The sequence below is a fragment of the Chiloscyllium punctatum genome, chromosome 9 (genome assembly GCF_047496795.1).
Source record: "Chiloscyllium punctatum isolate Juve2018m chromosome 9, sChiPun1.3, whole genome shotgun sequence".
Lineage (NCBI taxonomy): Eukaryota > Metazoa > Chordata > Chondrichthyes > Orectolobiformes > Hemiscylliidae > Chiloscyllium > Chiloscyllium punctatum.
Genome location: NC_092747.1, coordinates 30,338,749 through 30,366,712, shown reverse-complemented (window position 1 = coordinate 30,366,712; position 27,964 = coordinate 30,338,749). Strand labels below are relative to the sequence as shown.

The 27,964-nt window shown below is 38.3% G+C and overlaps 1 protein-coding gene across 2 annotated transcripts; it reads right to left on the bottom strand.

Moving 5' to 3' along the window:
• Positions 1-112: 112 nt before the first annotated feature.
• On the bottom strand, positions 113-27,930 carry proser1 (proline and serine rich 1). 2 transcript variants are annotated; one of them, XM_072577163.1, is made up of 12 exons: positions 27,443-27,930; positions 21,874-21,939; positions 21,548-21,616; positions 21,291-21,385; positions 19,045-19,138; positions 17,003-17,113; positions 15,977-16,060; positions 13,964-14,042; positions 12,171-12,254; positions 10,149-10,587; positions 7,562-8,786; positions 113-4,832 (listed from the first exon to the last, which is right to left on the bottom strand). In XM_072577163.1, the coding sequence occupies exons 1-12, from the start codon at positions 27,485-27,487 to the stop codon at positions 4,704-4,706; spliced, it is 2,520 nt and encodes an 839-aa protein (XP_072433264.1). In that variant the 5' UTR covers positions 27,488-27,930; the 3' UTR covers positions 113-4,703. The 2 variants fall into 2 exon arrangements, with proteins under 2 accessions (XP_072433264.1, XP_072433265.1); XM_072577164.1 differs by lacking the exons at positions 19,045-19,138; positions 21,291-21,385; positions 21,548-21,616; positions 21,874-21,939; positions 27,443-27,930 and adding an exon at positions 18,223-18,380.
• Positions 27,931-27,964: the final 34 nt, after the last annotated feature.

Genomic DNA, 27,964 nt, shown 5'->3' with positions numbered 1-27,964 from the left:
GATTTTAATTTCCTCTCCACTTCTCTTGTGCTACATACAAACCAAGCCCTATTCAATGGATAAGGTCAACCAGGCAAGCTGTTAAATGGTTATCCATATATGACACAAACAATTTAATTGTACTTATATTTTAATTTTATTTCAAAATACCAAGATGTGACATAATACATGATCAAATCATTATTTTAAGGCATTATTCTCATCTCACTAAAAACAGTTATACATAAAAAATGGACTGTACACACATAACAGAAGGTATTATTTAATTACTATGAAACACAGGATTCCTTGTTAATGGTATATACACAAACACACACAAGAAAAAAATCCAAAAGAACCATGGATGCTGGAAATCAGAAACATAAACAGAATTTGCTGAAATAGCTCAGCAGGTCTGACAGCATCTGTGGACAGAAATCAGAGAGTTAACATTTCCCTGATTTCTCTACACACACAAAAAATTGGAGCAACACAGTACCTTGACCCCTTCAGCATTTGTTACTTTGTATTGGTAATTACATACAAAATATTGAGAAATCATTTTTTAAAAAAACACATTGTGAATACATACAATCTAAAACAGAAACAGACAATGCATCCCAGCTGATCCACAGCTCACATGAGCATCCTCCAATTCTAATTACTTATTTCCCCTTGGTCTTCCCACTACTTGAACTGACATTAAGAACAATGAAATAATCCTCCTGTGGGTTATGTTAAGAGATAGATTTATAAACACAGAAAACAGGAACTGGAATACGCCATTTGCCCTGTGAAGCCTGGTTGCCATTCAATGTATTAACGGCTGATCATCTTACTCAGTACTTTGTTTCTACTTCAGCCCCTTTGAACCCGTTAGTGCTAAAAATTATATCAATCTCCTTCTTGATAACATTCAATTGTTTGATTTCAATTGCTGTCTGTGACAGAATTCTACTACTTGGTGAAAATAATTTCTCCTCTTCTCAGTCCTAAATGGCCTACCCCATATCCTTAGACTGTGACCCTGACTTAAGGCTGAACGGTGCACTGCAAACACCATACAAAGTACACCATTTTCAAATTGGGGTATCACTAAAATTGCTTCATGTATTAGAGAAGGTGCAGATTAGAGCAAAACTATTCCAATTGTAAGAAAGATGAGCTATGTTTAGGATAGGAGAAGTGCAAACTTTATAGATTGAAAGAAACAAAGTTTGTTGGGTTGAGGGGCATTTTATATAAAACATTTGAATGATTTAGAGACATTTAATCCAGAATATTTCACATTATGTCATGAAAATAGCACCAGTTGAAATACATTTAAATTTGTCAAAAACTCAAAACTATTACAAAGATCTTACTGAAAAGTTAAACAATTAGAGTAAACTGCCATATGAGAAAGCAGACAAAACACCTTAGGTGCATTCAAAATGTTCCTGCATGCTATAACTGTACCTCAATTTGACATGGCCATTTCTCATTCTTGACTTTCATTATGTACTTATTTCTGTTTCTAAGAAATGGACAGTGACATGTCAGGCTTAGAAATACCGCAGAAATAGATTTGTAAATGGTTTCAGAAGTACAAAGAATACTCAAGGATGGGAGGTATAAAATTACAAAAGAAAACATGCTCTGCCAACACTGTTGAAATAATGTATCAGACAAATAAAAACAAAAATAAAGATCAAGTAACTTGTATGTAATGCACTCAGAATAAGATTAATTTTATCCTACAAGTCTTTATACTAATAAGTTCATCTTGTTGACTCACATTATAAATGTATTAACGATACCAAACTAACGTTTTCCGAAAGCACCAGTCTGCTCATGAGTTTTAGTATCCTCTAATATCATTTTGGAAAGAAGATCATGAATGCATTTTATTTCCTATAGCTTTACAGCTTGAAGTTTAAAAGGTTTTTTTTTAAAGTTGATACTCCAGCATATCAACAAGTGTCAAAAGACAATATTGTTAAATTAAATTTCAATGCAGCTTGATTAGATCAATTTTAAATTGTTTACACAAAACCCTACTATTAGAAAAGTGTATAATTTCAAACACGTTACCAGTGAAACCTCTGAATAGGTACACCTAAATAACAAATAAAATATTCTGTATATAATTCTGTGAAACATGTACCAGAGCTAGAGAATTAGTAGCAGAACCAAGGCTCAGAGTAAATGAAATTTCATTAGCAGGATGTATGCCTTGTACCAACTCTTTGATTAGCACGCTAGCAAATTCACATTATGCTTAACAATATTGTCCTCCAATAGCCTTAGGCTTCAGTATTCAACCAAGAGGTCATTATGAATAACTTTCAAAGGAGAAAATGTTTTTCTTTTTAAAGAAATTCAAAGATTAGACTATTTTAAGACTACATACATATATATCCGTAATATTTCATTTAAAATCAAGTGGTGTTAAATATTACATCATTTGTAGTAGCAATAACTTCAGGGTGTTTTTCTTTGCAAAAAGTAGTCATGCTTCCCCCAAACTGCTTTTATTTGTTTCCAGATATAATGTTCCAGAATACTTAAACATGTGGAACAGTTAAAATGAGGATGAAAGCACAAGTCCATATTAAACAATTCAAAGATGTAAATTTGTGCTAGATATGTCACTTGTCTTCCTTCTTGTTACAGTAGTTTTATTTTTATCTTATTTCAATATTTTTTGCTAAAAGGTCCAATTGAACTGTTCAACACATTAATTAGCTTCCACTTAAAAACACTTATATTATTCATCTCAATTATTTAATGGGTTTTCAAGCTCCAAATTCTAAATACTTCTTGGCTAAAGAATTTTCTCCCAAATTGAATTTATTAGCTACTATCTTATATTGATAACCATTTGTGTTGGGCTACCCTAAATGTAAAAACATCTTTGACATCTTAATGTAAGAATTAGATTAAAGCCCTGAAAGTCATACAGTCATAGAGACATACAGTACAGAAATAGACCCTTCGGTCCAACTCGTCCATGCCAACCAAATATCCTAAATTAGTCTAGTCCCATTTGCCAGCACCTGTCCCACATCCTTCTAAACCCTTCCTCCTGTCTAGTTCTTCCAGAAACCAGCGTAACTGCCTCTGCAATACTCAAAACAAAATCATTGGAAAGCTGCCAGTTTTCAAAAAAAGGTCATATTCTTGTTTTTAAGTTTCAAAGTATTCCCATTTTTGATGTTATGCTGCTTTGCAGTAATTAGATTTAAACCAGATAAATCAATTGTTTGGTCAGAGCATTGCCATGCAAATGCAAAGGGAGTTAGCTGTTTTTATAAGCCTTTACTCAGTTAAAATAAAAATCACAAAACATATTTTTCCTACAAAGGACAGAACCCGGTGTGTAAATAAATGTAGCTTCTAGCACATGAAACTGAATTACTGGGAGCCGGAAAGATAACTTTAAATTGGTTTTCAGTGTAATTCTTGGTGGTCAGGAATACTTAACAAATCAAATCTAACGTTGAATACCATGTAACATTGACATTTATGAATATGATCAGCATTCTGTCTGCTGCAGATGGTCAAAGAACAAAGAATACTACAGAACAGGACAGGACAGGCCCTTTGGCCCTCCAAGCCTGCACTGATCCATATCCCCCATCTAAATCTGCTGTCTATTTTCGAAGGATCTGTATCCCTTTGCTCCCTGCCCATTCACTTTTTTATCTAGATGTTTTAAATGATGCCATTGTTCCCATCCATACCACCTCCCCTGACAATGCATTCCAGGCATCCATAACCCTCTACTTAAAGAACATTCCACGTATATCTCCCCTAAACTTTTCCCCTCTCACTTTGAACTTCTGACCCCTAGTAATTGAGTCCTCCACACTGGGGAAAAAATGTTTCTTGCTATCCACCCTGTCCACACCTCTCATGATTTTGTAGGTCTCAATCAGATCCCTCCTCAAAGGGGGTCAAAGGGACATGTTGTTTGATGAGGTCTGACAGTTGTTGGAACAAACCATCTGCCTACATATTTGTCACAACAATGGTAATGACTCAAAAACCACAGTGTTCACGTGTGCAGTCAGCAGAACATCTTTTTGACTTGACTGCAATATCAGGTTAATGGGAAGTCTCACTTACGTTTAATGCAAATTAGTAGCATAAGAAAGCTAGCTTTATGACAAAATGTTCAAACATTTACAGTAATGAACTGCTTGCAGAAAATAGACTTTCTTGGCAACTGAATAGTTTGCCATTTTGGAGGATAGTTAAGAATCATCCACATTTCCGAGAGTTTAAAGTCGCACATAATCCCGACCAAGTAAGGCTGTTGATTTCCTTCCCCAAAAAAAGACAACAGTCAGTTAGATGGGTCTTTACCAATAATCCAGTGGCAATATGGTCACTACTCCTGGTTCTAAATTTTTTAATCTCACATTTACTCAGATTATCCAAATTTACATTTCCCATCTTCTGTGTTGGGATTTCAATCAGTGTCTTCAGTCCATTACTCCAGTCTCTGGATTACTAGTTCAAAAACTTAATCACTGTAGACACTGTTTCTATATCATCTCTTGTCCCTTTTTTAAAATCAAAAAATGATGTTCAGATATATTTTATTAGGAAAAAACCCATCAAGTTTCATCTACATAACTGCTAAGTATACCATATGCCTAATCAAAGAGCTGGATAAATTCAGCAAACATCAGCTTTACATTGAAATCTTTCAGGGTATTTGAAAGCAGGTCCATTATCTACTGCCACCCCAGTTGAGAAGATAAGCCAGGAGGGAGAGAATATGGAGTTGCTGGTCCAGATGAGTAGCATCCAAAATCATTGTTGCCCTGAGTTGGAAAGTTCTCCAGAGACGCAGCGGAGTGTGACTGGAAAAAAATACAATATATCGTAATTGTAATCTTAACAAAATGTACTAGCAATGATTTTTTTTAAATGAAAAGTATGCTTTGATCAGCTGTTCAATTTCTATATTAGTACTGATTGCATTCTGTTGTGACTGATTACCTATGCAATAGATGTTAATCAGACTGCAAACTTAATTGAATTTAAGTTTTACACCTTTACCTAGATTTGAGCAAAAACAAAACCTTGTATTGGCCATACAGCAAGCTATTTCTTCTATCTAACCTCCAAATTCTAGCTTCATTAGTATCTCGAGGAAAATGAGCCAAATGTTGGCAAATCGGACCAAGTCATATTGGGATATCTGGTTGGCGCCGACAAGTTGGACTGAAGGGTATGTTTCCGTGCTGTAGAGTATATGAGTAGACTATGCACCTCCTTGAACATGTTCTTCCATTCAATATGATGGCCCATTATCTGCCTCAACTCCACCTTCTTACCTGTTCCCGATATTCCTCTACTCCCTGCAACAGTCTAAAACATATTCAGTGACAGTCTGTTGTTATAATGGGTGATTCTTCAATGTGAATTGGTTTTAACATGATTGAAGAATTCAGCCTGTTATTTGTAGAATGCAAACTCTCCTTACCTGTACTGGCTATCACACGATTCCAGCCCCATTAGTTTAAATGCTAAAATTTTCCACTTATCAAAAGTATTGTGTGGGCGGCACGGTGGCACAGTGGTTAGCACTGCTGCCTCACAGCGCCAGAGACCCCGGTTCAATTCCCACCTCGGGCGACTGTCTTTGTGGAGTTTGCACATTCTCCCCGTGTCTGCGTGGGTTTCCTCTGGGTGCTCTGGTTTCCTCCCACAGTCCAAAAAATGTGCAGGTTAGGTGAATTGGCCATGCTAAATTGCCCCTAGCGTTAGGTGCAGGGTAAAGGTATGGGAATGGGTGTGGGTGGGTGCGCTTCGGCGGGTCAGTGTGGACTTGTTGGGCCGAAGTGCCTGTTTCCACACTGTAAATAATCTAATCTATTCAGTGATAAGCTTTCAGTGATAAGTATTCAATACATCCTAATTAGCATAATCTATAACATAATCTACGGAGTTTATTATGTGTCATGAAAAAGTACATTTGATCATTCATTCTAATTAGAGTCAATCTCTTTCTAAATGATTCCCAAGTCCTTTCCACTTTATTAGAAAAGACCCAAGACTGATTTCAGTAAACAGCAGTGCCAATTCTAGACAATATTCCATACCCGTAGTCAACAATTATGTGTAATATAATTATAATCTCCTAACTTCTACAATCTCTACTCATTACCCTAGCCTTGCCTTTATAGGGGTGTACACCACTTCGCCCATATAAACAAACTACACATCAGAGAAAACAAATGCAGGAGTAGGCCATTTGGCTCTTCAAGCCTCCTCCACCATTCAATAGAATTACAGCTGATCAGCTAACTTGGTACTTTATTCCTATTTTTTCCCCCAAATCCTTTGATCCCTTTCATCTTAGAAACCATATCCACATCTTTCTTGCAAGTCTTCAATGTTTTAACCTCAGCAGGTTCCTGTGGCAGAGAATTCCACAGACTCACCACTCTCTGGGTTTAAAAAAAAATCCTCCTCATCCACGTCCTAAATAGTCTATCTCAAAAGCCTTAGATTGTCATCTCTGGTTCAGGATTCACCAGTCATTGAGAACATCCTTCCTGCATCTATCCTGTCTAATCTTGTTTTATAGATTTTTATGAGATTCTTCCCTTGTTCTTCTAAACTTTAGGGAATATAGCCCAAACCAATCCAGTCTCTGCCTCTACATCAGTCTCACTATCCCGGAATCAGTCTGGTAAACTTTCTTTGCACTCCTTCACTAGCAAGGACATTCTTCCTCAGATAAAGGAGACCAATCACAGAATCATAGAATCCCTACAGTGTAGAAACAGGCCCTTTGGCCCAACAAGTCCACACCAACCCTCAACAGTAACCCATCCAGACCCATTCCCCTTTCCTATTAACCTATATTTACCCCTAACTAATGCACCTAATCCACACATTCCTGAACACTATGGACAATTTAGCATGGCCAATCCACCTAACCTGCACACCTTTGGATTGTGGGAGGAAACTGGAGCACCCGGAGGAAACCCACGCAGACATGGGAAGAATGTGTAAACTCCTCATAGTCAGTCGCCTGAGGATGGAATCGAACCTGGGTCACTGACACTGTGCAACAGCAGTGCTAATCATGGAGTCACCAATGATGCAAACAATATTTAAGGTGTTGTCTTACCACTACTCTGTACAGTTGCAGCAAGACATCTCTGCACATTCACTTGAATCCTATTGCGAAGAAGTCCATATGCCTTCTTCCCCACTTATTGCTCCTGAATGCTTACCTTCAGCAACTGGGGTACAAAGTCCTTCCTTTTCCCAATCTATTGCCATTCAGGTAATATCTACCTGCCTGCTTTTGTTACCAAAGTGGATTCACTCACAATTATCCACATTAAACTGTGTCTGCCATCTTTTGCCCACTTAATTTGTGCAAATCACATTGATACTTCTCTGCATTCTCCTCACTGCATACCTTCCTACACAGCTTTGCGTCTTCTGCAAATTCGGAGATATGACATGTAATTTCCTCATCTAAATCATGAATACATATTGAGAATAGCCAAGAAGCTGAGAAAAAAAAATATGTTTCTGCTCACTGACCACTCATATTTATACATTTTACCTGCAGTAAAGCAGAAGGTGCAGCAGACTGCAATCCAGGAAGAGTCGCAGCACCCATAGTTGTCTGGAATCCTGGCAGGGGCACGGTATCCACGTTAGACTGTAGGCCTGTAGGTGACACCATGCTCACACCAGACTGTACATTAGGGATAGAAGTGGTACCTACAGTGGACTGGAGATCAGAAAATGAAGTAGCACCAATAGTGGACTGGATACTAGAGAGTGCAGGGGGACCCACTACAGACTGGATTCCTGGTAAAGACCCAGCACCTAGAGACTGAAGTCCAGGTAAAGAAGCAGCACCCAAGGCAGACTGCAAAACGGGGAGAGAAGCAGCCGCCATTGCTGACTCAAGGCCAGGCAAAGATGAGGCAGCTACAGCAGCTTGGAGACTGGGAAGGGTGACTGCAGTTGTAGTAGGTTGCAATCCAGGTAATGAGGCAGCAACCACAATAGAATCAAGTCCGGAAAAAGATGTAGATGACTGCAATCTGGGAAGAGTGACAGCAGCAGGCTGAAGCCCAGGGAGAGAGGAAATTGAATGCTGGAGTCCAGAGGGGGAGGCAGGAACTGATTGGAGCTCAGAAACAGATGTAGGACCAGGATGGAGGCCAGCATGGGAGGAAGCAGCAGCAGATTGCAGTCCAGCAAGAGAGGCAGCAACAGCATGCAGACCAGCGAGAGAGGCAGCAGCTTGCAGTGCAGCTGGTGATGCTGCAGTAGATCGCAGTGCAGCTGGAGATGCTGCAGCAGATCGCATTCCAATTGGAGATGCTGCAGCAGATTGCAACCCAGCAAGAGATACTGTAGGCTGCAGTCCAGCAAGAGACATTGAATTTCCATTAGATTGGAGTCCACCTAGCGATACTGTAGTTTGGAGCCCATGAAGAGAGGTGACATCAGCGTTAGACTGCAGTCCAGCAACGGAAACAGCAGACTGAAGCCCAGGCATTGTAGCTGCCATCACACCATTCTGGACTGGAGACAGAGATGTAGTAGTCCCAGAGGAATGCATTCCTGTCAATGTTGCTGCAGTTGCATTAGACTGAAGACCAGGTAAATTTGTAACAGTCATTCCTGCTTGGAGTGCAGACAGAGAAGCAGGAGATAAAGTCTGATTCTGGAAAAATATAGGCAATCCTGGGAAGGATAGAAGATTTGGGAATGAGTTGCTCATCGGTGGAGATGTATTGGAATTTTCACTTGTCTGAAAACCTGAGGATGAACTGAAAAATTATAATGCAAGATTAAAGCATTGACAATTAGAATTGCAACAGTGACAGGTCTTTAGCTATTGACGATTACTACAAAATTGTTATTTTCCTTGAGAGTGTCTCAAGGATATTCACTACTTCTACTACAGATTGATTTATTTCATGTTATCAAAAACAGAAACACTACTGCATTAACAACATGGAAATCCAACAAACTGAAAGGATATAAAAATGGTGTCAGTACAACAGAACATTTTAAAATTCATTCATCCTGAAGTATAATAAATTTTCAAGCATAGAGCTTTGGAGGCTAAAAATTGAGATTTCAATTTTGAGGAAAATAACAGTTTAGCCTTATTTGCTTCTTATCATTGTGATATCATAAAGGACTTTGGTAGACTGGCATAAAGTATTTTTGTCTGACAGGAAGTTCAGTAACCAGTAAATAAAGGTTTAAGCTAATTGGCAGAAGGATGAAGGAAAGCATGAGGAAAATAACTTTTCAGCAAATTACAATCCAGAATGCACCACCGAAAAGGATGATGGAAACTGGTTCATTAGTAACTTTCAAAAAAAGGAATCAGATAAAAATATGAAAAGGAAAAATTCCAATCTACAGGAAAATGACCATTCTTCATTCAACTTATCTAGAAGACTATGAATTGCAAATTTAAAGTATGACGAATGCATTTTCAATGATTTTCTATTAGATTTTGGAATTCTCTACCCTTCCAACCTTCCTGTCTTCGTATATCAGGTATTTTAGTTTAATATTCATCCAAACAGACATAACCTTAATTTAATATCTCATCCATAAGCCAATATCCCCAGTAATGCAGCAGTCTCAGCACTACACTAGCTTGGCAAAAGTGAGGACTGCAGACTCTTGAGATCAGAGTCAAGAGTGTGTTGCTGGGAATGCACAGCAGGTCAGGCAGCATCCAAGGAGCAGGAGAATCGATGTTTCGGGCATAAGCCTGATGAAGGGCTTAAGCCTGAAATATCGATTCTCCTGCTCCTCAGATGCTGCCTGACCTGCTGTGCTTTCCCAGCAACACACTCTCAACACTACACCAGCTTGGGCTGTTAAGTCTCATTGTGGGAAAAATAAGCACCATCATCTGAGCCAAGTCACACTTTAAATAATTTCATACTACAAATTTTTTTTATACAACTCGTTCATTCAAAATCGAAAGTACTCAGTTAAGATTACAATGTTCAAAGAAATGATGCTCATCAACTTCCTTAACTGCATTTTTATATTAAAGAAATACACCTCACATGTCAGATTTAGCAGGTTAATTGAATTGAGAACTGCACTTCTGCAGTATACACTTCGCAATGCACCTCTTACATCAAAGACAATATACTCACCCAGTTTGTGGCATCACACCAGGACTACAGTTTGTGTTGGTGTAGCTGGAGGTTAATCCTGTGACAGTTGAACTATGAGTTGTTGCACCAGTATTTCCTGACCTTACTTCACCATGTGCCTGGGAACTCTGTGGTGCCGCTGATACTACAGCTGTAGTGTCCTGACATTCAGGATATGGAGGTGGGGCAGAAGAGCCACTTGATTGAGGAACACCTGCAAAAACTGGAGGTATCGAGGCGGATGTGCCAAGCCTTGAAAAGGCTGGTGTTACTGGCGCTGAAGCAAAAACTAATTGATTTGCAGGCGACTGGACAAACGTAGGTGTTGCAACAGGTGTTGCTGGAGCTGATGAGTAAGAACCAAGTGGTGAGAATACAGTCGCATGTAAGTTGGCAGCAGAGGAGTTATAGCTCAGTTGGTTGGTTGATCTGGAAAAAGCTGAAAGAAAAATATTTTTCCTTTAAAAGCTGTATTACAAGTTATAAATAATGACTGAAAAATATTCATTCTTGTTCAATGCTCCTCAGCTCATCGTTTTGAATCTTAAATTCTGGTACATTTATAAGTACATCTAAACATAAATGGATTTTAAATTAAACTTTGTCCAACCTACAAAGTGGTTCAGTGACAAACTCTTGAAAAAGTGCTATCAAGTTTTTTCACCTCTGTATACTTTTAGGCAACAGAAAAACATCTGCCCTTGCTAACCTGCAATTCATTGTTACAGGTTATTGGTGCTTTGTTTACCTATGCATCTCAATTTTCAATAATGCCTCTCAACATTATTTGACACCCCTAAGAGACCATTACATAGAAGAAGCTTACATGTCCATTATCTGCATGGAATCCCCAATATTAAGCACATTACTAATAGCATACCTTTATGTCATTTCCTTTATTTCAGGTGAAATCAAAACCCTAGCTAAGTATTCAGATTGGAATACAAATATCAGGGAAGAGGTATTTTTGCAGTCTCCTCAAGCAAGCACCATTCAAATAAATTATCTAGTTATTCACTTCATTTATTGTTTTTAGTGAATTGCTCGGTATAACTTAACTGGATGTGCCCTCTTTGTAACAGAAACTAGACTTCAAATATAATCTGTTGTTAAGCACTTTGGAACATCTTCAGGGCACTATTACTCATTCTTTAACGAAAAGCACTTCCACTTCTAAGGATTTGGTGACCAGACATGCATATCAATACTTTCAACCAGATAGCTGTCATAATTTAGTGTTTTTTACATCAATTCATGAAAGGTACCATGATTTGAAGGGTTAAGATATTAGATACGTGTGAGGAACAAGCTGACGAACTGCAACCATAGCCTCTTATTGAGAAATCCAAGGGAAAGATAATGAACTATGTCTGATGCCACTTTAGAGATAGAACAGACCAGGTCATGGAATAGGCTAGAATATCCTAAATAAGTACCAAACAAGGCAGACACTTTCAATCAAGTGCATAAAACAGCTAAAGCAAAAGTAATTCAAATATGTACTATGATCAAATGGTGGAGCAGACTTGATGAACCAAACAGCTTAATTGTGCTCCTATATCTTATGGTACCCAGTGACCTTTCCATGTATTAAAAATTCACCTTCCCAATCAAAGTGCTTTGCAGAATCCTTGCCCTAGAAAGTAAATAAGTTCAGTAGAGGTTACAATACAACAGATTACATATCGTTTCTACATTTTCTTATACTTTATCTATTTTTCTGTTGCATTTCTATTTATGATCTTCTTACTTCTACCATTAACATTGTAAGTCATTGCATGGGTCAAACAGATTTGTTTTTGCTTATTATTAAACAAAGTTCACCAAATTTCAGTGATGAATTAACCCAGTGATGTAAGAAACAGGAGATTAGAATATTCAGGAACAGTGGTTCAGAAATAAATGTCCTTAGGCAACATTACAAAATGCTCCAAGTACTTTTCCATTCAAGTAACCAACTTTTAGTTTAAAAACACACAATTACAAGAAATGCATTGAAAAACAAATTAATTCTGGTCAGACCTTGTTGAGGAGCATAGGCGGCTGGGGCTACAACTGGAGCTATGAAACTGCCCATTGGGACAAGGCCAGCTGTATTATATGCACCTATAGAAAAACAAATAAATATATAAATTGGGACTCATCATAAGAGTCTCATTTCCTACATCATGTCCTTGTGTAATTATTTGGAAATAAACACCCACACTGCGCCATCTGGGAAGCTATTTTTGGGTCCAAACTTGCCATTCGTTCCTTCATTAATTTTGAAAATTAAGTTTCAAGTCACTTAACTGCTCTGTATGCCTATTGGAGATAACACATTAAGAACACACAAGCATGAAAGCTTCTTTATGCAACCCATATTGAAAGTGCAAAAATGCTTTCGAAGAAACAAAAACAAAACATAGTGCACATTTTAAGAAATAAAACACCTGTTTTACAGATGTGAAGAAGTGAAAAGTCATCCAGCTGTGTGGTAACAAGCTATGGGGTGCTTATTTGCAGAAAGGCAGATGCAATTGGGGTGTTAAGCAACTAAGTGCTGTAAAGGATTGATAACCTTGGGGACAAGTATATTAAGCATGCAATTACATCGTAACAAAATTTATCAATCTTTTACATAAGCTATTGATTCTTGCACCTAAGCATTTATTGTAATAACTCGTCCCCACGTTGCATTATTTGTAAAACATGTTTGAAAATATGCGCTATGTTTTTACTTCCTGTGAATGCATTTTTACAGTTTCAGTATGAGCTGCATGAAGCTTCATGTTTGCGTGTTCTTAATAATGTCATATCTAATAGGCATACATGGTACGTTAAGTGGCTTGAAACATAATTTTCATAATTGATGAAGAGACATACGGCAAACTTTACACAGTTCAAGGCCCAAACATAGCTCTCCAGATGAAATAATTGTGGATATCTATTTTCAAATTATGTCCCCATAGGAAATTTCTCTGCATGTAATGACTGATGATTGGAGGCCATCTAGTTGAACCAGTGCAGTACAATCTGCAATCATTACAGATTGAAACTAGTATATTGACTACTACATAGTCAAGTGCACAAAGTTTAGAGAAACTATAACACAGGATGGTGCAATGAGTTGCAGATCTTATTACTTGTTTATATTTAGGTAAAGATCCAACAACAGATGATGTGAAAATTTTCTTTTTTTAAGTTTAGAATTCTCATATAACCATTTCTCAGCAGACAAAATGTTTATTGATCAAAACTCATTAATAACTATGTACGCTCTTATACAGCATAAGCTTATATCATGGTAAGTAAAAATATTTGTGTAAAATAAGAAACATAGTTGTCTTCTGCCACTATACAACTGAACTTTGAAAATACTGAGAGCAATGCTTTCAATTTGTAGCTCAACATTGTTCACCTTCCAGTATACAAAGTGCAATCACGATGTTATAAACAAAGACATCATGCTTTGTTAAGCACATCAATATCTCTGCTACACTAGACGCTCTTCCATGTAAAAGAATACTTGTCATGTATCGATGAACTTATAACACTTCTATGATAAAGAGCATATGCTCGAAATGTTGGTTCTTGGATGCTGCCTGACCCACTGTGTTTTTCCAGCACCACACTCTTTGACACTTATAACATTTTTAACACCAATATCTTGATTCTTTGGACAGAAATCATTTTTTGATGTCAAAATAGGCACAACAGCATTACTACTGTAAGACACATGACATTTTGTCAACTATTCAATACACAAATAACTTGTGGCATCATGACTGCATACAGTATAACTACTGTTGCCAGTGAAACAACTAAAATCTTACTTGGTGCAATAGTTGCATGTGGTTGGCAAGGAGGTATAGGGTAAGGAACAGGCTTATGAGGATTGTAAGTTGCTGGAGCCTAAACAAAAAGAAAAATCAAACATAAATATGCAGGACTCAATTTCTGAATAAAAGCTACAAGGTTCAGTTAATCCATTCACAAGTATACTTTGTAGAATTTTGTATCCAAATAAAGTGCAAAACATAAAATGAATATATAATTTCAACAAATCATTCAAAAAAAATTTAAGTATAAACAACACTCTTCTAGTCATAATCAATACTTTTAAAATTGAAGTCATATTCATGTTTTTCTAGCATTTATACAACTTTTAGATGGATGAACATGAAAGACTATACGGAAATTCACCGCAGTAGTTTACACTGGAAAATCAAAGGTGCAAGGGGTGAGGTAGACTAAAGAAGAAAAACGGAAAGAAAGAACTGTCATCAGTTCCAATTAGATACAAGCACTACCACCTTTCGATCACAGAACTGTAGGTTCAAGTCCAATTAACATGATCTCCATTGACAATTATTGAAATTAGCATCTTACAGAAAAGATATTCATGCAAGCTTCAGTCTCTTGCTTCAGCTGAATAGACAAGATGTCCCCCTCGTGTCAGAGTCAGTTTTACATCATGGAACAAAAGCCCTTCAAGTCCATCCTGTCCATGCTGGTCATCAAACAGCTATCTATTAAAGTCATATTTTCCAGCAAGAGGTTCAGTCCTCATCAATACCACCAAAAAATAACTTGGTGCTTTATGTAATTTTGCTTGGTTCCAGCTGACAAGGAAATGTGGCAATGTAACAGTTTCTGCACTTCAGATGCTATTCACTTGCTGTAAAACAATTTAGTATATTCTAAAGTTGTGATAAAAGCTCAAATAATTTATTCAAATAAAACAGTATCAGTTACTCAAATCTCCAGAGCCAACCGCAAAGAAAAAGGTTCAGTTATCACCACGTAACAGATAGCTCTAATACAGGCCAAATAATTTGTGACACGTGGGAACTTAAGTGGAAAATAACTTAGACATTAGGAATAGGAGTCAGTGAGATGTCTAAAACATTAGAGTACCAACTCACTTTACCCTGTTTACAGAGTAGATAGTATTGTTTCATAATCAGTTTACAAACTGATGCAAAGAACTGACTGCCATACAAATAAATGAAGTTAGAGTGCACATAGACCAATGCTGCTCTTGTTTTAATAAAGAGCCAACCTCGATACAGAGAAAGCCTTGAAACATCGGATACAATTTATAATTCTCCTTTACACTGGAGTCATACCCTTAGCTATACATCCTAACTTTGTGATTAGACAAACAAACAGTTTACAAACCTAGCCCTGAGCTCACTTTCTGGCTCTGGTCACTTAAATATTTCCACTTAACTTAGGAATTCTTCTACCTTATCTTATGACTTTACACTATCTATGATAAACCCTTCAGCAATCCCTCTGGGTACTGATCTTGCCTGTCCCAACTTCTTTGAACTGCTGCACATGTACTTTCACAGACCTGGTTACTAGACTCCTCTCTCAAGGCAAGTCTGGATAAAATTTGTTATACAAAGACAGGAGCACTATGCAATACAATACACAACATACCCAGCTTCATCATTGTAGAAGTCACAAAACACAAATATTGTTAAGTTAACATTAAATAAGGCAAGTGTTACTTAAATGACAAAAATATTGGCTTTATGTTTTCAAGCACAACGTTAACTGAGGGGTTGTAGTCTTTCTATTCCACATGTAAAATTATTTAATTCATCTGAAAGAAATGTTTGAAATATTAGTTGATAGGAAATGGAGAACGTGATACCATTGGACACCCATGTTTGCTTGATGCTTACCAATACAGATTCATAGACTTTGATCCCTTCTATCCCATTACGTTTGTTTGCCCATCAATTATTGAAAACTGTGGACAATGTCATTATTTAAGAAATATAATTCTTGACTTTATTAGTCAAAGTTATCAGTATTTTGGTCTCCATACTTACAGGTTTAGAAGGTCCTAGAATACAGGTCGCTATCCCTCGGCCAACATTATAACCACTTTCATTTTCTTTCTTTACAGAAAGAGCCTGTCCGAAGAAGGTCACAATCAGTTCTTCGCATAGTACATTTATATTTGGCTAATATGGAGCTCTATTTTACATATCTTATTATTACCATAGGTATTATTCTACATATTATAGGAGACTACCAAAATATTCAAACATTTTTGGTAATAAATGATGATGTAACTAACCCACTTAACTACATGATTCACTCAGCTTCAGGAAACACAAAACGTAACAGCACAAAATGTCCCAAATAATTTGAAATCAATATATTTCTCTCATAGGGTACAATTTCATGAGTGAAAAGATGATGGAAAAGCACATGAGTTGTGTCCTTTACTGATGTCTTAAGAATCTTTCCCAAAATGCTGATGCCCTTGCTTGGCTAAAGTTCCCATCATCAGGATGTTGCATTACTTGTGTCTTTATAAATGGTCAATATAACCTTTGTTGGCTTAACCTATAAGCAAGTTAGCTTTGTAACTTTTGAAGTTCTTGTCAATTTTTCTTTTAATAAGATCAATAAATATTGACAGATAGAAATCTGTCCCAGACCTTTGTCAATACTGTTCTTAACTTGGTCCTCAAATCAAATTAGTACTCAGTAAACCTTCTAGTATATTTTCTAGCATGCCCATATCATCAAATGAGAAAACATCAAATGCAAAGAACTAAGGGCACAAATTGACGCTATACCATTCTGCTGCAAACATTCTGTCCCCAATTGTCTTAGCAGCCTTAACATTAAACAGACAGAAATAAAAGCTGTGTGTCTGTTAATGGATAAATGTATAAGTTGCTGGATCTGTCACTCACACCCAGGTTTACCAGCCTTCCCTTTCCACGGTGTTCCAACGGCCTTCAAAAAAGGAAAACACCCTAAACTGAAACTGATATTGTTTCCTTTTACAACCAAGAGAAATCATTGATTAAACATATACAAAATAAAGCTTCTACACTTACCGCTAACAATCCATTCAACGCACTTGGTTTCCCTTTAGGGTATGGGTTTCCTGGAATCATTCCACACGAAGATCTCATTGCGAGAGGAGCCTTACAGCCAGCTTTAGAAGCCTTATACATGACAAGAAAAATAAGGATTACAACAGAAGGAACCACACCTCTAATCCCATCATAGTAAATCTTCAAAATGCACTACCCTTGATTTCATAGATAAGCTTCGAAACTCAATTGTAGGTTTGAAGCAAGATTAATTGTTATTGCATAGCTTAATCCCAATATAAACAATACGAAGGCTTTGCCCAGAGAATACAAAAAAGTGCAATGGCTGAAGTGCTTAAGACTTATAGCAAGTGCAAAATTTACAGAAAGTGCATTCTTACGGGATTTGAAGATTCAAATATTAATATATGGATTTGGTACCTATTTACATATTAATAAAATCAGTATATTCAGTCATCCACAAGTAGTTCCTATGGGCTTGAAAATGTTAATAATGTCTTCACTGTGTCACTTTTGTTTACCAAGACTATCCACTATTCGAACACCTTAACTGCTTGGAGTCTGGTCGCAGTCCTACACTCCAGCCACAAGGTGCTGCTCAATTCCCAATTTATTGGAATGTATTTTCTCCTAAGCTTGAACTTAATACCTTGTATAACATACAATTTAAGTTACAACTTTTCTTCCTTTCTTCCTTAAAACCTTTAAAGACTGAGTGCTAAATTTACTGTTCTCAATTTCTCCTAGCTTTTGCCTCAGACAGCTCCTGCCTCTCACTTTTTCTGTCCCCATTTTTTCTTCTCTCTCCTTTCAAGATCTGACTTCTACAAATTGAGCATTTTTCTCTGCTGGGTACACCTTGGGTTGTCAAGCTCCACACCATTGCCTAGCCACTAAACCATATTACTCGGCTAACATACTATTTTCAACTCTTTCATGGTACATGAGTAACACTGGCTAGGGCAGCATTATTGTCCCTCACTAATTACTCTGGAGAAACGATGAGTGGCCTTTTGAACCACTGCAGATCTCAGGATATGGGGATTTCCAAACTATTGTTAGGAAATAAGTTCCAGAATTTTGACCTAGTGACAACTAAAGAAGTGCAATATATTTCCAAGTTAAGTTCAGGCAAAAACTTGCATCTGCTGTTCTTCTCCATGTACATGATCGACATTGCAGGTTTGGAAGTTGCTGTTGAAGCAACCATGGTCACTTACTATAATGCATCTTGTTGATGTCATCATGTGTCAGTGATGAAATGAGTAAATGTTGATGGTGATGGATGGGGTGTCAGGCAGGCTGCTTTCCCCTGGATGGCATCAAGCTTCTCAATTGTTGTTGGAGCTGCACACATCCAGGCTGGTGGAAAAAATTCCATCACACTCCTGACATTTGCCTTGCAGCTGGTGGACAAACCCTGCGGTGACAGGCAGTCCTGTCAGAATTCCTAGTCTCTGACTGTACATCCAGTACAAAAAACTCTCAAATATAAGCTCATCATAAGCTATCCATCCTGTTCATCCAAGCCAAGTTTCCTTTGCCCACCTGACCTTGGCTGCTGACTATCACAAAACCATAACTGGTTCAAATGTACTCCCACTTACCACCCAAATATAGTGTGATTCTTTCCTTGGCACTTGTGAGAACAGTATCACAGTTCTTAAATAAATGTTTCAGTCTTCCTGTACTACAAATGAATTCAAACTTTCAGATTTTATTTCTTACGTGCATACTTTATTGTGGTACATAAAACAATTTCTGAATAATTGAAATATCTGCCTTATAAATTTAAAATTAAGTATCTCCTCAATCAAGTCAGGCAGCATCTGAGGAGCAGAAGAATTGACATTTCTTACACCAGAAACGTTAATTCTCCTGATCCTTGGATGCTGCCTGACCTGCTGTGCTTTTCCAGCACCACACCCTCAACTCTGATCAGCAGCATCTACAGTCCTCATTTTCTGCTACCTCCTCCATCACACAACATTGAGTCACATAAAACCAAAAAGCAGAATAATAGTTTATTTAAGATACATCACCTGATCAAGAATTCTTTTGCAGCGTTTCTTTTCTGGCAGGTGTACCCGGAAAATATCTTCAATTAGCCGATAATTGTGAGGATCAATGATATTCCTAATATGAAAAAATATTGATCACGTTTACAATGCCTACCAAACATTTGACATTAAAAAACTCATTTCATTTTTTAAATAGCTGAACATAGGACTATGAGTAGGCCGTCCAACCATCAACCCAGCCCTGCCACACATGGCTGATCAGCTCCCCAGTGACACTTTTCTCCATATTCCTTGGTGTCATTCGTGTTCAGAAATCTATCAATTACTATATTGCATATGCTCAACAATTAAAGTTTTGAAGCATTCTGGGTTTGAGAATTTCAAAGCTTCACCACCCTCAATGAGAAAATCCTCCTCATCTCAGTTTTAAATGGCCTATCCAGTATCCTGAGAATATGTCCCCTGGTTTTAGATTTACCAGCCAGGGGAGACATTTTATACACATCTTCAAATTTTTAACTTCTTTCACTGATCATAGTTGATTAACCTTTCCCTTTATGGATATGTGCATTAGAGGAATGTATAAATGTTGTAGACAATGTAGTATTTCTTTAAATACTAGCCATTACCTGATTACTGTTAACTCTTCTAGTATATTTTCTCAGTCTTTCACAATTTTCTTTTTTTAAGATTTATGACCATAGTTTTGAGAATGAACTGCACCATATTAAAATTTAATGCAAAATTCTATCATAATATGGGTACTATTTCCCAAATTTTGTTTACAGTTAGTTATTTATTACCTCTTTCTTATTTCACAGTCCCAAATCCAAAATAATCCCGAGTTGGCTCCTCAATATATTATGCCAGAAAAACACCTCATCCACAGTCCAGGAATTTGGTTAATCCAGTCTACATAAACCGAAGTTACCCATTATTGTTACCCAGTTCACATGCATACCTAATTTTCTGTTTTACAGCATACCCAACTTTACTATTAAATTTTGGTGACTAATAAACAACTCTAACAAATGTGTGCTGTCCCCTTGCTATTTCTTATGCTACATAAATTCAATTTGCATCTTTGATCAATGATTCTCTCTCAATAATTTATTATTCTCATGCCTTATTACAAGTCCTTCATTTTTCTCTCTCCTTCCCAAATGAAAAAAAATCCTTGAATACTCAGGTGTCAATCTTGGTCAACCCACAGTCAATCCTCATAACAGTAACTATATCATCTCCATTTGCCCCAGTGTGTGCACTCAGATCCGTAACCTTTTTATGAATACTATATACTTTCAGAAGGAGCACCTTTAATTGTTTTATTTTTATATTTTATTCTCTATTCTGATCCTATTTGCTGCTTACCTAATCTTTGCCTGACTTCTTTTTTCTTCTTTTACCAGTTTTATTTCACTCAAATCCAAGCTCCCTTTCAGAATCCCATCTCATTTCCAATTTAGTCATTCTCACCAGGATGGTGATGAGGATGTTAGCAACAATTCTTTTAAAATGCCATGTCAAATAAATACCACCTACACCAGGAATCTGATGTCGTCCTTCCCATGCCAGTTCTTCAATCATATGTTCAGTTATTCAGCTCTCCTGGTTCTATGGTCATTGTGTTGACAGATTAGGAGTATCTGGAGGCAACTGCTTTAAAAAGTCCTGCTTTTCAATCTTCTTCCCAACTGACCAAAGTCTGCTTTCAGGACCTCATTCCCATTTCCTACCCAAGTTACTGATTGCAACATAGAGCATGACCTATGGCTGTTTAACCTCCCAGAATATTCTGCAATTGGTTCATTCTTCATCCGGCAGCAGCGAGGTAACTCATCATCTAAGAGTCACATCAACAGTCTTCAAAATGTCTTCAAAATAACATACCCCATTACTTCTGTTCTTTCCCTTTTCATCTTTTCTCCTACATAGCTAAGCTGCTCGTGGTGTTAATAACTTGGTTCTGGCTGCAACAACTACACACTTATGGTAATATTCCTGCAAATTCCAAAAACAATATCTTGGATATACACATCAAATGCACTGGAAGTACCTGACAGAATCAAAAATAATCTGAATTTCACATTCACATAGTTATGGCATTCCTAGATAATCGAGAATTGTTGCATTTTTCAGCATTTATTCAGAGGGTGTTTAGAAAATGATAAGGCCTAAAATGTCAAGTTGAAATTGAAAAAATATATCATTAGCAAATGTAACACAGGGCATGTGTGAAACTATACCAAAGATAAAAATATACTTACAAGGCTATTAGATCTAAGGCGACAAGTTTATCTTTAGTGAAAGTGAGGCATTGAAGAATATTTATTACTTTAGATACATGGATGGCTACCATTTTCTGTAAAACAAAACAATGAAAGCAGACTGGCTTTAAAATACTTCCTTCAAAGGGCTGCAATAAAACAAAGTTCATCAGGACAAATCATCATACATTAGACAAACTGAAAAATTGGACAGACATTTAACAGTCTGCAAAAAGCACAAATTCTTCTTCACTTACATGCTGTAAAGCTTTAAGGGCTTTTAGTTGAGGTTCTGCCCAAGAAAAATACTTCAGTAACTCAACCACCTGCAAGTGAGAAGTGGATACAGTTTTAAGAGATAACTAAAATAAAATTATTTTTAACTTCTCTTGAACTAAATATATTTAGAAAAAAATGATTATCTAACACAGCTTTCAATTAATATTTTCCACTAGGATTATAGAATATTTAAACCAACAATTATCTACCACAGATGTAGTTATAACATAAAATATTAATTGCAATCACACAGAATGCACAAGTAGCAGTCATGTGCAGTTAACTGAAAATTAATTGACAGTACCTGTTCACTTGAAAAATATCCATGTACATATTCAATTGCCTTTAATTTATGATCAGTCAGAACCCCCTAAGAAGAAAGTGAATATTTGTAGATTGAATAAATAACATGGTTGCCAGAACATATTTACATCTTTTTGCAAACGTTGCAGTGCAGTTTTCATCTTAGCATGTTATAAATTTTGTTAATATGCTTTAACAAGATTCAATTGGTGGTAAAACTAATATTACTCCAGCCTCTGCTCAAATCACAAGTGTCCAATAAAATAGTTTAGCAAGATAAAACTAATGTAACTTTACTTTAAAATGAAAGCTAACATATGAAAACATGTCCTACATATCCAGGTATTTGACTCCACAAATAGCAAACCTTATTTTTAAATTTAACCTATTTTTATAATCAATCTGTTCAGAGATGTTATGAGACACCTTTGAAGCTAGTGGGACTGAAACCTGGGCCTCCTGTCCCAAGGGGAGGGACACTACAACTACACCAAAAGAGTCCCCCATGATGATTTAGAAAGCAATTCACAAATATCTCTAAACATAAACGATTGAATTAATTAACTATAGCAGCTGCCATTATAAAAAGGAGTTATTAGAACCTGAAAACAAATTTTGACAAGTGTACAAATTTTAAATCATGAAATTAAACTAATGTTCTCAATCGGCTCTATACTGGACAGTACATCATGTATCTAAGTAACTCAATGGGTAATGCAAGTTGATATAAAACAGAAGTATATTAACATCAGCAGGTCAGTAAATTGGCTTGCCTGTTTTCAAAAGTATTCAAAGTAATATCTCAATCACAGTTCAAAAGAAAGCATCATATACTGGGGACAAAGTCAAAAGGATGGGAAAAAACCCTCTGTCAAGAACTTATAAAATACTCAGATCTTTTGTTTTGAGATTACTGGAAGATAAAATATTCAATACTGGAAACCCAAGATATATGCAATTTATTTACATTGGGTTTAAGCAACACAGCTCATAAATATTATAACACACTAAGATGTCACACACTGCTGAAATAGCAATGTCATATTATGCGTTTTTAAACTACTGCATTATTTCTAACCCTGAAACATTGAAGCATTTTACCTACAATAAATTGTGAAAGCATATTATGGCATGTCTGCCAAGGACACATAATTCCTGGGCCTCCTCCACTGCCAAACCTAACCTGGAGGAAGAATGCCTCATCTTCCACCTAGGGATCCTTCAACCACACAGCATCAACATAGTCTTCAGTTTCCTCATCTCCCCTGCCCCCACCTCATCCCAGATTCAACCCTCCAAGTCAGCACCACCCTCTTGAACTGTCCTACCTGTCCACCTACCTTCCCACCTATCCATTCCACGCTCCCCTCTGACCTATTACCATCACCCCCCACCTGCATCTACCTATCGCCTTCCCAGCCATCTCCACCCTCCTATTGATCTCTAAGCCCCCTCCTTCCCATCGCCCCACCCCACTGACATTCCTGATGAAGGGCTTATGCCTGAAACATCGATTCTCCTGCTCCTCATGTGCTGCCTGACCTGCTATGCTTTTCCAGCGTCACACTATTCAAGTACAATAACTTGTTGGAATTACAGTGCCCATTGCTGAAATCAAGTAGCAAGATTGCACAAAGAGACGAATGGGCAGTCAATCTGGCTTGAGGAAAAAATTGTTGGTCCAAAAACACAAAATCCTTGTTTAATCATCAGTGTCATGGGCTCTTCAGTGTCTACCTGAGCCACTGGAATAAGCAACATAGAAATTTGGTTGAACAATCCATTTAAAACATAGGACTTCTGACATTATAGCTGTGCTCAGTTTACACACTGGTGTTAAGCCTGAATCCATAACTTTCCAATTAAGAGGTTCAGTGGTTAGCACTGCTGCTTCACAGTGCCAGGGATCGGGTTTGATTCCACCCTTGGGCAACTGCATGGAGTTTACACATTCTCCCCATGTCTGCGTCGGTTCTTCAGGTGCTCTGGTTTCCTCCCACAGTCCAAAGATATGCAGGTTAGGTGGATTGCCTATGCTAAATTGCCCACAATGTCCAGAAATGTGCAGCTTAGGTAGAGTGGCCTTGTGAAATGCACGGTTACGGGGATGGGGTGCATCTGGGTGGGATGCTCTTCAGAGTGTTGGTGTGGACTTGATGGGCTGAATGGTCTGCTTCCTCACTATGAGGATTCCATGAACAGTGCTACAAATTAAATGAAGGTGACAGCAAAATCTCATACAAGTTTGTGGTTTTTACAATAAATTATCAATTGCTACTTAGCTGTAAAACCAGCAATTCAAATTGGCCATTCGTGACAGAAATGGTCAAATTTTAATTTCCATTCTGTCAGTGGTTGAGGGAATATTGAAGTTGTTAGATGGGGTGCCAATCAAGTTGGTCACTTTGTTCTGCAGGAGTAGAACTTCCAGGGTGTTTGTTAGAGTTGTACACATCCAAAATGAATCATCTTGACTAGCACTTAATGGACAACAGACAGATTTTGATGGGTTAGGTAATGATTTATTCACAGTAAAAATATCAGCTTCTGACCTGGTTTTATTGCCACTGTGTATATATGGCTGGACCAGTTTCTGGTCAACTAATCCCAAAGGATGTTGACAGTTGAGGATTCAAAAGTGACAATGCCATTGAACATACAGGGGCGATGTCTGGATTTTCTCCTGTTGAAGATAGTCATTGCCTGAACTTACATGGTATAACTGGTACTTGCCATGGAATGTTGCCCAGATTTCATCACATTTGAACATAGACTGCTTCAACATTGGTGGAGTTGTGAATGGTACTGAACATTCCAAATTAACTAGAGTGAAATTATCAACAATCATCCCTACTTTCAACCTAACAGTGAAGGGAAGGTCATTGATGAAGCAGCTAAGGCAATTGGGCCTAAGACATTATCCTAAGGAACTGCTGTAGAGACAGGTTTCTTTGTGCTAGGAATGATCCTAACTATAGTGTAGAGTTTCCCCCTCTGATTCCCAGTGACTCCAGTTTTGTCAGGACTCTTTGATGACACTCTTGGTAAAATACTGCCTTCATGACAAGGGTGGTCACCACCATTACCTGTCGAGTTCAGTTGTTTGGACCAAGGCTGATAGGTCATGAAATTGAATAGGCCTGGTGGAACCCAAAACTAGGGCAAGTGAACAGATTAAGTGTTGCTTGATGGCACGGTCAACAACACCTTCTGTCACTCTACTGAAGACGAAGAGTAGATTGAAGAAGTGGAAATTGGTTTGGTTAGATTAGTCATGCCTGCTGCATACATGACATATCTAGGCAACATTTTACATTGCCAGTCAGGTGTCAGCACGATATCTGCAGTCTGACAGCTAGGCAAGGACCATGGCTAGTTCTGGGACACACATTTCCAGTACTGTCACTGGAACGTCCCATAGCCTTTTCAGTATCGACTGCCTTCAGCTGTTTGTTGATATCACATGCCGAATCAAACTGGGTGAAACTTGCCATCTATGATACTGAGGCCTCTGGAGAGGCAGAGATGGATCAAACACTTGCCACCTCTGGCTAAAGATGCTTGCAGTGCTGCCATCTTGCCTTTTGCACTGATATGCCAAGCACTCTCATGATCAGTAATGGGGATCTTTGTAGACTTTCCTTCACCAATGAGTTGTTTAACTATATTCTATTCACAACTGAATCTGGAAAGATTTGATCTTAGGTTTTGTTCTGGTACGTTAAGCTTGGTCTATTGCACACTGTCTACTATCACATGGTCTTATGTTGTCACTTCACCAGGTTAATATCTCATTTTTAATGTATGCCTGATGCTACTCCTGCAGCCAAACTGATCCCCTTGCTTGGTGGCAATAGTAGAGTGGCATGTATGCCAGGACATGAAGTTACAGATTGTGGTTCAATACATTTGTGTTGCTGATGCCCCATCGGCCCCTCAAGATTACCCAGCTTTCTACTGCTAGATCTGTATGAAACATATCCCATTCAGCATGGTGGCAGAGCTACACAACACACTGACAGTATCTCAATGACAAAAAGAAGTCTCCTGCTCAGCACTTGAGGTGTGACAACGCTCAGGTTAAACTACCAAAAATTCTGTCTCCATTGAAACAGCAGCCCTGTGGTCTTCTGCACTGAAGACTACAACAACTTTACATTTTAAGTCCAAATATTTCTTCAAGGAATTTGCATTCACTAACCACCCAGATCTAACATCAGATCACATCCAACATCCACAATCATTGTGCCCATCTCACTTCATAATTTTGAATAATTTAACCCATTTCAGTACATAATTATGTCTAAAATGATTCCAGGATTTGGACCTCCAGAATTCAGTCTAGTCAGTGTTGATCTCTGCAACCTTTATCCCTACTCCAATAATCTAATACTTTATTTCAGATTTAGCTTGTCTGCTCATGTGCCAATTATAAATCTCTTTACCATCAACTTTCAAGCATCTTTCAAGTCTGTAAACACCTAAGCTTCTGTAAGCTCCATAGGTTTTCTGCACTACCTCCAACTCCAGCAAGATTCCCTTCTAGAACAGCAATCGTAAAAGGAAGAAAAGTCAAAAGTGGGATGCGGGAAAAGCACAGCAGGTCAGGGAGAAGATACTGGAATGTTGTATGCTCATGGTCATTGAACTACATTCCACTATCAGCTAGTGGGTCACATCCTGTTGAGCTGAAACATTAACTTTTGTTTCTCCCTCCACAAATGCTGTTTGTCTTGCTTAGGTGTTTTCCAGCATTGCATTCTCTGCCACTCTGCACTAGCTACACAAGTATCTTCCAACTCCTGGGGTGTCTTTTCTCATCTGCTGCTACCAATCAATCGCATGCTGGAATTCTGCACTGAAGAGAAACTATAACTTAAAAGGAACACAGGATGTTGCCAGAGATGAAGGATCTGAGCTATAGGGAGAGGTTGAATAGGCTAGGGCTTTTTTTCCCTAGAGTGTCAGAGGCTGAGGGCTGACCTTATAGAGGTTTATAAAATCACGAGGAGCATGGGTAGGATAAATAGACAAAGTCTTTTCCATGGGGCAGGACAGTCAGAACTAGAGGGCACAGGTTTAGACTAAGAGGGGAAATATATACAAGGTACCTAAGGGGCAACTTTTTCATGCAGAGGATGTTACGTTTATGGAATGAGCTGCCAGTGGAAGTGGCAGAAGCTAGTACAATTGCAACATTTAAAAGGCATCTGGATGGGTATATAATAGGAATAGTTTGGAGGGATATGGGCCGGGTGCTGGCAGGTGGGACTAGACTGGGTTGGGATATCTGGTTGGCATGGGCAAGGTGGACCTAAGGGTCTGTTTCCATGCTGTACGTTTCTATGACATGGTCTGAAACGCTTCGGGTATAGTACCTCTGAAATTCTGTTTCTGAACAACAGTCATACTGTACTCGAAACGGTAACCCCTTTTCTCTGCTGAGTTTATCCAGCATTTTCTGTATGTTTCACATTTCCAGCATCCGCAGCGTTTTCTTTAATCTGAAATTCTCACTGGGCGGAGTGAAGCGCAGGGGAACGATAGCTGAGCAACCGTGGAGACTTTACCTTCCGTATTTCATCCAGGACGATTGCAAATGATTTGCTATCCATTTTGGAGACAGAGATGGGGAAGCAAAGGAGATGATCGAACCGTATCGCCCCTCTCTCCTTGTCTTGAACGAGAGGAGCGGTTGTTCAGTAATCACGGTTACTTCCGCACCCTCAGGAGGATGAGGAATGCGACCAGAGACAGACAGAGAGAGGGGGAAGGGTGGGCGCTACTCGACAGACCGGGCTCCGAGGGCCGCCATCCTCCTCGGCCTCTTCCCGAACCGTGCAACCTGCTCCATGGCCGATACACCAACGGGAAAGGGAAGCAACAACCTCCCTAACGCCGTCCCTTGTTGTCCCCCCCCCACCAGCTACCCGGCTGTGTTCCAGTAAGAGGAGGCGGAGAAATGAAAGGTTTGGGGCCCTGCCCCAACTCCCGGCTAACGGCCGCCGCTCGAGGCCGACTCGAACATCCAGCCGTCGCTCTGTCTCTTCCCCCGGACTGCCGAAGACAGGGGGGGTCCTTCACCACCAACT